Genomic DNA, 10,035 nt, shown 5'->3' with positions numbered 1-10,035 from the left:
ATCAAGAATAAATTCTATTTAAATTTAGAAAAAAAAATAATAATAAAAATTTATAGCTTATTTTTAGAATTGGATTGGTTTAATGATTCAAACAATTGATTCCGCTCTAAGAAAATTTTCTATCGACCAATAAAATAAATCTTAAAAGCACGTATGATCCTGACGGACGGCACATCTTTTTTTTCCTATTGAACAATCAAATGTGATGCATTCGACTGGCATACAAATAATGTTCGATCCTTTTATTTACAAAAAGATTCCCAACCATTATCTCACAAAAGAACTAGATTAAACAATTGTCGTCCTAAAAATACTCAAAATCAAGATTCGAAGAATCGCTGGAATGGGCTTTGTTCCCGCCGTTCCCTCCTGAAAGTCCACCCTCAGCGCTCTTCTTCTCCTTGCTCCCAAATTGACTAAAGTTGACCGGATCAGGAACATGTGGAGGCGCTATGCTCCTCACCAGAGCCCAATTGATCCCCTCAAAGAACGGATGCTGCTTGATCTCCGTCGCCCCTCTATGGTACGCGATCCTCCTCTGTGGATCCTTCACGAGCAGCCCCTGTATCAGATCCCTCGCCACCAGGCTCGCCAGTGGCGTCTCCGGGAACCTCAGCGGCTGGCCGACCACGTTTTGAAGCGTGGCCCTGTTGCCGGAGCCCTTGAACGGCGTCGTCCCATGCAACAGTTCGTACAGGAAGATGCCGAAGGTCCACCAGTCCACCGCGCTGCCATGCCCCTCGCCGCGGATGATCTCCGGCGCCAGGTACTCGTGCGTCCCCACGAACGACATCGACCGCGCGTTCGTCGGCTCCGCCATGAACTCCAATTCGGCGATCCCGTGGTTGTTGTTGTTGTTGTTGTTGCTGCCGCTGCTGCTGCTTCCGATCCCGAAATCGGACTTGGACTTGCGGTTTTTCTTGGGGAGGATGCGGGGGAAGAAGGAGGACGGATGGATGCAGCTCTGCACGGTCTGGTCGCCGTCGATCATCCCGGCGTTGACGACCTCGCTGCTGCTCGAGCGCGACGAGGATTTGACGAGCGTGGGGTCGACTGAGCAGCGCAGGGAGAGGTCGAAATCGGAGAGCATGATGTGCCCTTCCTCCCTCACCAGCACGTTTTCCGGCTTCAAGTCCCTGTACACAATCCCCAACATATGCAAGTACTCCAGCGCCAGCAGCACCTCCGAAGCATAGAATCTGATTCAGAAAGACCACAAATGCATGCTTGCTTCAAAGTTGGATTTTTGTTGATCCGCCATACGAATGATGATTAAAAAAATGAAACCTTGCGGCTTTCTCGGTAAAATGCTTGTTAGGCTGCTTCTGCCGGAGCGAATGGAGATTGCCACCGCTGCAGTACTCCATCACCAAGCAATAGAACTTCTCCGTCTCGAAGTGAGAATACAGAGTCGGCAAGAAGGGGTGATCGAGCATGCTAAGGATTTCCCTCTCGGTTTGAGCTCGGAGGAGCTTGTTCCTGCTAGCAATCGACGCCTTGTCCATCACTTTCATGGCGAAGAAGGTACCAATTCCTCTGAGCTCGACGAGATACACGCTGCCGATGTCGCCGTAGCCGAGGCGTTTCAGCAGTACGAAATGGCCGATGCCGATTGGGGACTCCTTTGCGTTGGCAAACTGAATGGCCTGCCACCGGCAGTCGCCGCCGGTATGGCGTCTGATGGGGGCGGAAGCGACGCTGTCGATGCTGTCGCTTCGGTTGTTGTTGTTGCTGTCGCGGCTGATGGAGTCGCTCAGCTTCGCGTCGCTGCTCTTGGCGGCGCCGGTGGTCATTGTAGTTGTCGTGGAGGTCGTCGTCGAATTAGCGCAGGTAGAGGTGGAGGCGCTCTCGGAAATCATGGGTGGCCTGGAACCATTATTTGCGTGCTGCTGTTTTGGGCTCGGACATGGCGCCTTGGAGGCAGCGTCGGCAGTGCCGGTGCCGGACTTGAAGATTGACTCCGGTTTTTTCTTGTTACGTGATGGTTTTGAAGCACCGCCGCGATTTCCAGTCGCGGAGTCGTTTCTTGGATCAATTGGTTTGTCGTCAAATGAATTAGGTTCTTGTGATGTAGCATTCGTTTTCATGCCAGCTTCAAGCAAAAAAGAAGATCAACAATCAAGAGAAGAAGAATGTTGAGAATCTACGTATTATCATCAAAGAGTCAACCTGTTGATCTCATCGATTCCGAAGCACAATTAATTTTTGGACAGCAGAACGATCGAGCTGCATGCAACGACGGATTGTTTGGGCGGTAAGAAGTAATTAACAGTCACCTACTGGATAGGGGAGGTTGATCGTATTTGTGGGGTTGGGAGAGGAAAGCGTAGAAGAGAGAAAATCACAAAAGGGATTTGTTTCATCGAGACTAATTACTAAAATTAGGGATTGAAGATTGGAATAGCGAGCATGGGAGAGGATGATGATGAAGCGCGTATTTTATTCTTACTATTTATTTTTATCAGCCCAATGAAAAAATATATATTATTTCATTTTATTTGCAACTGTTTTATTGCCTAGAAATCACCATTTTTTCGAGTGGAAAAAACTGGTGATAGAAAAATTCATTTTTGTTGGACCAAAATAAAAGAAAATTCATTTTTTGCATTTTAATGTAAACAAAAAAGGAAATACTTACTTAAAATGGAAGCTATAGTGTTAAAAGATATCTAAATTGGATCCCACAATGGTAAAATGGCTACGATTCTCTTATGACCTCTGACAGTCTAACAACGATCGGCGATGGAAGCGGTTGCGGAACCTCGGCGCGTTCAAACCCTCGTGGATGCGGGCATATCGCAGCTTCCTTCTCGATACATCCAGCCTCCTGAGCTCCGGCCCGACCCCCGCCGCTGCGGAATCGACGTCGGTGGCATTCCCGTTATCGACCTCAGCCTCTCCGCAGGCGACCTCGTTCCAGCCATCGCCTGCGCTTCCAGGGATTGGGGCGCCTTCCAGGTGGTGAACCACGGCGTCTCCTCACGGCTCCTGGAGGAAATGAAGTCTGTCGGGTCGTCTTTCTTTTCCTCCCCCATGGAGGCCAAGCTCCGGTTTACGTGCGACCCCCGGTCTCCAGCTTCTCAGGGGTATGGAAGCCGCATGCTCTCGAACGATGATGGAGTACTTGATTGGAGGGATTATTTTGATCATCACACGCTACCGGTGTCTCGGCGGAACCCTAGCCAGTGGCCGGATTTCCCAACTAATTACAGGTTCTGATGAGATTGTTCTTCCACTCAGGTTACTTTAATTTTTTTTATTTTTTTAAGTATACTCAAATAACTTGTAGGGCACAAAATGCAGCCAAGAACATCCTTTTGTTTACAATGAGTTTAGTTTGGATAAAATATGAATTTACTAATTACAACGAAGGGGCATCTGGTTTTAGGGATTTTAGGTTGGTATGGAAGAATTGGTTAAAGATCAATTGATGCTTATTAATGATATTATATGTTTGATGTCTTTTTTTAGTGAGTTTTTTTAGGCGTTCTTGTAGATCATGCTAAGATGAAATTGACTGTTTATTTTCAACTTCTGTAGTATACTGTATACTTATAACACTTCATGGTTAGTTGAAGGTTTTTTTGAGGGCTAATGTGCCAAGAATTGTTCCTCTTCATTAGCAGGGTTTTCATGTGTCAATTTATGACATCAGATTCAAATTTATATGTACTGGGTTTAGACCTAGTTGTTAATATAGAATTCCTTTTCTGGAATTTTGTATTGCCACCTACTTTCTTTGAAGTTATTTGAAGCCACTATGAAGCTGGTTTTGGTGGCAGTTAATTTGTTGCTCATGGTTGCTCAGAAATCAGCTCTTAACTTATTTGATTTTTCAGTTGTTTAGGTTCTTATTATATCTGGAATTTAGTAATACAAAAATGACCAATTAAGTTGTTTCATTCTGGTGTTGTAGTTTCACTAATCCAGATAGTTTAAGAGTTAATATCCTTTACCTATACGCTTTGTGTTGATGTACCATTAACAATATCTGAAGATGTCGAGCAAGTGCTTATTTTGGGTGAAGCCTTTAATGCTAATGGTAAGATTATAAGCAAATTAAACTGCTAGATACTCAATGCTATTTGGTTCAATCTTAGCAGTCCATGTTAGAAAGCAAAGCTTTAGCAGTTTGGTTTTAGTTTTTTAATCAACTTTCAGTTTGGAAGTTTGAACTGTATCTAACATTACTTGGAAAAGATAAATCTCCTAGTTTTCTTGTTCTCAATATGGAGCTTCTCTTTAATGGAAAATTCAACATAACACAAGTTTTTCTGTCTTTTCATTTTGAAGGACAAAATTATATTACACACAGTAAGTCTGTAGAAGAACTTTATAATTAAGAGCTTGAGAATTCTTCATTAATTAATAAATAAATTTAGTATTATTCTATCATCTTAAATGTGAATTTCATATTTAGGTTTATTACAGGAGATAAAAAGTTTTGGGCTTTTATTAGTTTTCTAGTTTGTCTCTGTGATGCTATATATCAGTGTTAAGAAATAGAAGATACCTTGTATTCCATGCACATGCATTGCTATATTTTTCTATCAATTGAATTTGCAGTATTAAGTCAGCAAACATCTTTTCAAACTCACTTCTAATTGCAATAGGTCTCTGCAAATATTTAAACTATACTGGCTAACGTTTACAGGGATACTATACTAGAATATAGTGATGGCATGAAGAAACTTGCTCAAACGTTGTTACATATGATCTCCCAAAGTGTTGGTTTACCGCCTTCATATATTGAAGATGCAGTTGGAGAAGTATATCAGAATATAACTGTCAGCTACTACCCTCCTTGTCCTCAGCCAGAACTTGCACTTGGTTTGCAATCCCATTCTGATATGGGTGCCATAACACTTCTGATACAAGATGATGTGCCAGGACTTGAGGTACTTAAAGATGATGAATGGGTAGCCGTGCATCCTCTATCTGGCGCTATTGTTGTCATTTTGTCTGACCAAACTGAGGTATTGCCTCTCACCCTCACCTTTGGTGTCAAAGTATCATTTGTCCATAACTATAGTATTTGGTATTTTTTGTTCTGTCTAGTTGAATTGGTGGATATATCTTGACTGGAAAATTGAAGTTTGTTTATCTACTATAATCTGTTTTGATATTTTCTCTTAATTCTTTACCTGGTAATGAATTGAATTTTTCTGATAACTTCCAACTGTAAACCATTAGTCTTGGCACTTGTTCTAAAATCATCTATTACTTGAGGTTTTGTTAGCAAGTTCTAGTTTACCTTGGATAGGGTTGATTGTACAACCCCAACCAGCAACCAGTAGGTAGATTTAAATACAAGAGGATCCCATCTTGGTTTCAGAATTGCCCGTACCTCCCCTGAATATTAGTCATGTTAGTACTAAAATCTTGCTTTAAGGTCACAGAACGAAATAGATATGTCAATGAAATAAAATATCTCTTGCTACTCATCAACATGATGAAACTATGTCAGCTTGAAACCTAAAAGCATATCAATATGAATTGGACATGTAAGCATAAAGTGGGCGCCTTGGCTATATATAAATTTTATTTTAACAAATATTTTAGTACTATTCAAATTATCAAATACAAATATCTCCTCAAATTATAATTAAAATTATGATTTGGAAATAAAGTTAATGCCAAGTAATCAGTTCTAAGGTGGTGAGGAAGAGAATATTATTTTATTGGTATAGGAGGGAACACGCTTCCTTAGATATCAAAAGAAGATTTATAATGCTGACTGTGCCTAGTTGCTAGAAACTTTCTTGAATGAAGGGACATTTGATTCAAGAAAAAATGTTAGGGATGTGATTGTAACTATGCTATGACTACGAAATGAAACTGTGATAATGCTTTGATTTATCTTCAGGATGAAGAATAGAAGACCTAGGAGGTCGCCAGGCAATTTTAGAGTTAGTTGGCATAATTTTTTCTTTATCTAACTTGCTTTGGAAGGCCTTGGTTTTACACCAACAAATTTAACAATTGCTAGGTTATAATTGTTGTTTTCTTTGTACATTAATGATGGTTGATGCTTGGCACCAAATTTCAGTTCTTGGTTTATGCCAGATAACAGTCCATGCTTAGCTGTTATTGTGAGTGGTGACAGTAACTCAGGTGCCTCCAAAAAAATGTCCTAGAGGAACTTTTAGTGGTAAGATCATTTGGAACATAAGCTAACAACATTTTTCTAGCAATATTACCTCTCACTGCGGGAATATGATTTTAATTGGTTCCAATTCTTGTAACGAGCTTGCTAAAATTATATCAACAACCTTAGTTCTAAGGTAGTCTGGGAGGCTGAGTATTAACATTATTTATCTTTAAATGATAACGAGAGGAAGAGAAGAAAGCACAAAACTTTAATATTTAGAATATTTTTAGTCTATCTTTAAAAATGATAAAATGCTATGTTATTTGAACTTTTTATATTGTCTGGAATGTCATATTTCATGTCATCCATTTAGAAGTGGTTCGAAAAGTTATCAAGACATTTGGTAAGTTGATGTAGAAGATAAATTTGTTAAACTTGAAAGGTTAGGATACATTTATTAAAACACCACCCAAGATATTTTAATTCCTTGTGGAAACATATATTTTTCAGTCCCACATTTTCACCAATTGCTTTCTTTACACAGTACAATGGGATGAGGTTTTTCCTTGCAACTTTTTACTATTCTCGTTCTTATGTTTTTCAGATGACTTTTCTCACTATGTGCACTAGAATCGAACTCCGTTGTTCTCTTTACTTCAACGTGTAAACTATCAGAGTTTATTCTGATTTTGATTTTTCTGCAGGTGATAACTAACGGCCTATACAAGAGTGCTGTCCATCGAGCCATCGTCAATGATCATCGTCCCCGGCTATCCATTGCTGCATTTTACGATCCATCGAAGACTAGGAAAATATATCCTGCTCCACCGCTTGTGACAGAGAATTCTCCACCCAAGTACCGGGAGGTTCTATACGGCGATTATGTCTCTTCATGGTACAGCAAAGGTCCAGAAGGCAAGCGCAATATAGACGCTCTTTTAATTTAATCCAACAGTAGGGGATCAGACTGCAATACAATTTATCCATGTAACAATAAATGGCCAACTGCACCCATCAGGATTATTGAGGAAATATGGATATGACAAGGCAATCTGTCATTTCTAAGCAACATTTGTAATATCGGTTCTGAGCAATGTGTGATATGAAGTATTCTATATATATATATATATATATATACAAAATATCTTCTGAACACTTGTGTGATGATTCTATCTCCTGAATGCAGCCTTTGATGATAAATATTGAAGTATAGCGTATTATTTTGAGTATTTCGGGGAAGTTTGATAACGCGGAAGAAAAATCTAGCAATACAACGGGCACGGAGAATGAAATCATGAAAAGGTTTCGTGCGATTACTGCAAATCCAAAAGTTGCTTCCTTTCCTCTCCAATCCTTCCGTCCCATCCCCGCTGCGACCCAACCATGGAAAGAAAGCGGCTCTCGCTCGAAGTCCACACTCTTCCGCCTCATTCAGAACCACGAAATCGACGAAGCCGCCCGCTTCTTCGCCAGAATTCCTTCTCCCGGCGTCCAACTCTACACCATGATGATCAACGGCTACTGTCGAATCAACCGCCTCGATCAGGCCTTCAGACTGTTCGAGCGGATGCCGGCGAGAGACGCCGCTGCATGGAATTCCATGATCAAGGCAGCCTTAGATTGCGGGGAGTTGGATCTCGGACGCAAGCTGTTCGACGAAATGCCGGACCGAAATGTCATTTCCTGGACCACGATGATAAATGGCCTATCGCAGTTTGGTCGGGTTGATGCAGCAGAGGAGCTGTTCTTGAGTATGCCACTGCGGGATACTGCCGCATGGAATGCCATGATCTCAGCATATTGTGACAATGGGAGAGTGAACGATGCCCGTTCGATGTTTGATAAAATGCCTCGACCAAATGTGATTTCTTGGACCGCCATGATTGGAGGTCATGACCAGAACGGAGAGAGTGATAAAGCACTGTGCCTTTTTAGTGAACTGTGTCTGTCCGGCATGAAGCTGTCGCCAAGAACTTATGCCTGTGTCTTAACAGTGTGTGCCAATGCATCAGAATTACGACTAGGCACCCAGCTTCATGCCCATCTTGTAAGAACAGGCTATTCATTGGATTCATTTGTTTCTAGTTCACTGGTCAACCTTTATGCTAAGTGCAAGCAGATTGAGGATTCAAGTAAACTATTCAATGAGAAGCAGGAGAAGGATGTCGTTTCTTGGACAGCTCTTATCACTGGTTATGGACTGAATGATAGACATGAGGATGCACTCAAAGAATTTGATAAGATGACAGCATCTCCAGTTCGGCCGAACCAGTCCACATTCACCAGTGCATTGCACTCCTGTTGTGGGCTACAAGCTCTTGAAAGGGGGAAAAAGATCCATGCAACTACTGTTAAACTGGGTCTGGATCTTGATATGTTTGTGAAAAACTCAGTGATCGTTTTGTATTCCAAATGTGGAGATATAGATGATAGTTTGATGCTGTTTAATTGTATGGATAGGAGGAATCTTGTATCCTGGAATTCTATCATAATGGGATGTGCTCAGAATGGATATGGCTCATTCGCTATAAAGCTATTTGATGACATGAGAAAGCTCAATGTGCAACCAGATGAGATAACATACACAGGTCTTCTGACTGCTTGTAGCCATTCCAGAATGCTCGAGAAGGGAAGGAACATTTTCCATATGTTGGAACGCGATCCTTCAGTTGAGGTTAAGCTTGAGCACTATTCTTGTATGGTAGACATTTTAGGCCGTTGTGCAATGTTTGAAGAAGCAGAAGAACTCATTAGAAACATGCCGATGGAACCAAATGTCACAATTTGGTTAGCTTTACTCAGTGCTTGTAGAATTCATGCTAACATCGAAGTTGCTCGTAGAACTTCAAAGAAGGTGTTTGATATCGATCCTGAGAGCAGTGCAGCTTATGTTTTGCTGTCAAACATATATGCTTCAGCTGGACAGTGGAATGATGTATCACAAACTAGACTAATGATGAGAAGTAGAGGCATCACAAAGGTACCAGGTGCAAGTTGGATTACACTGAAAGGGACGAGGCATGAGTTTGTTTGTGGAGACCGGTCTCACCCTATGGCCACAGAGGTATACAAGAAGCTTGATTGGCTGGTAGGTAAACTGAAGGAACTTGGTTACATTTATGATACAAGATTCGCTTTGCATGATGTCGACGATGAGCAAAAGGAGGCTGTGCTAGCTTATCACAGTGAGAAACTTGCACTGGCCTTTGGTCTAATTACTACTGTGGAAGGTAGCACAATAAGAATCATAAAAAATCTCAGGGTGTGTGGTGATTGCCACTCGGCTATTAAACTAATATCGAAAGTTGTTAGGCGCCGGATCGTTTTGAGGGATTCAACCCGTTTCCATCATTTCAGGGATGGGTTTTGTTCTTGTGGAGATTGTTGGTGACCTTGCTTATAGCTTTTGGTTATTATAGAACTAAATTGGCTTAATTCTATAATGCTTGCTTTCTGCTATTTAACTTAGGAGAATCAGAAAAATAAAGGAGTACCATCATCAGATTAATTGTTCATGGTCTGTTGAATGTATGTTTAATTACTCATGGATGGCATGAAAAAGGCTGTTCGAATTGAGGTTCTCTAACATCAACATATTGTCTGTCGGGATCAAGTACCAGTCGATACCTTGAGCCATCATTTAGCTGATATGGTTCTACTTTATAATGTTGAAATTCAGGTTTGTTTAACAAAGGGTGATATGCTTGACTATGTCGTCGTGATCAATTGCAGTTTCTTAATTTACTTCTTCATAGATGATTGTGAAATCGACTGTGTGGGATCGCTAAGATGACGGATTCCACCTTTTTATAAAAGATGAATATAATTTAGCGTTGTTAGTCATTTTTGGCATAGTGAGTGTTCGCTATAAGAATTCTTGTGAAATTCTGATCACTCATGATTATACGTATTTGCCTGTCTGAGCATCTTTAATTTCTCAACAT

The 10,035-nt window shown here is 41.1% G+C and overlaps 3 protein-coding genes across 3 annotated transcripts; 2 read left to right on the top strand and 1 right to left on the bottom strand.

Annotated features, from left to right (window-relative positions):
* Window positions 1–304: 304 nt before the first annotated feature.
* On the bottom strand, window positions 305–1,919 carry LOC141821667 (serine/threonine-protein kinase AGC1-7-like). Its single transcript, XM_074709366.1, has 2 exons — window positions 1,288–1,919; window positions 305–1,199 (listed from the first exon to the last, which is right to left on the bottom strand). Exons 1-2 carry the CDS (start codon window positions 1,857–1,859, stop codon window positions 305–307), a joined length of 1,467 nt encoding a protein of 488 aa, XP_074565467.1. The 5' UTR covers window positions 1,860–1,919.
* A 796-nt stretch (window positions 1,920–2,715) lies between these two features.
* On the top strand, window positions 2,716–7,194 carry LOC141842887 (jasmonate-induced oxygenase 4). Its single transcript, XM_074730872.1, has 3 exons — window positions 2,716–3,212; window positions 4,655–4,976; window positions 6,796–7,194. Exons 1-3 carry the CDS (start codon window positions 2,743–2,745, stop codon window positions 7,036–7,038), a joined length of 1,035 nt encoding a protein of 344 aa, XP_074586973.1. The 5' UTR covers window positions 2,716–2,742; the 3' UTR covers window positions 7,039–7,194.
* A 131-nt stretch (window positions 7,195–7,325) lies between these two features.
* LOC141846414 (pentatricopeptide repeat-containing protein At5g46460, mitochondrial) lies at window positions 7,326–9,516 on the top strand. Its single transcript, XM_074734457.1, has one exon. The coding sequence runs from the start codon at window positions 7,386–7,388 to the stop codon at window positions 9,480–9,482; it is 2,097 nt and encodes a 698-aa protein (XP_074590558.1). The 5' UTR covers window positions 7,326–7,385; the 3' UTR covers window positions 9,483–9,516.
* Window positions 9,517–10,035: the final 519 nt, after the last annotated feature.

The sequence above is a fragment of the Curcuma longa genome, chromosome 1 (assembly GCF_044706935.1).
Source record: "Curcuma longa cultivar G26 ecotype Majalengka, Jawa Barat chromosome 1, ITB_CL_G26_1.1, whole genome shotgun sequence".
NCBI classification, from domain to species: domain Eukaryota; kingdom Viridiplantae; phylum Streptophyta; class Magnoliopsida; order Zingiberales; family Zingiberaceae; genus Curcuma; species Curcuma longa.
This window is presented reverse-complemented; position numbering and strand designations above follow the sequence as displayed.

Excerpts from the sequence above, each read along its gene's own strand:
- LOC141821667 (XM_074709366.1), bottom strand. The coding sequence starts at position 1,859 with ATGATTTCCGAGAGCGCCTCCACCTCTACCTGCGCTAATTCGACGACG. Across the intron at positions 1,200-1,287 it reads TTTACCGAGAAAGCCGCAAG|ATTCTATGCTTCGGAGGTGC; the intron begins GTTTCATTTTTT and ends TTTCTGAATCAG.
- LOC141842887 (XM_074730872.1), top strand. The coding sequence starts at position 2,743 with ATGGAAGCGGTTGCGGAACCTCGGCGCGTTCAAACCCTCGTGGATGCG. Across the intron at positions 3,213-4,654 it reads GATTTCCCAACTAATTACAG|GGATACTATACTAGAATATA; the intron begins GTTCTGATGAGA and ends TAACGTTTACAG. Across the intron at positions 4,977-6,795 it reads TTTTGTCTGACCAAACTGAG|GTGATAACTAACGGCCTATA; the intron begins GTATTGCCTCTC and ends ATTTTTCTGCAG.
- LOC141846414 (XM_074734457.1), top strand. The coding sequence starts at position 7,386 with ATGAAAAGGTTTCGTGCGATTACTGCAAATCCAAAAGTTGCTTCCTTT.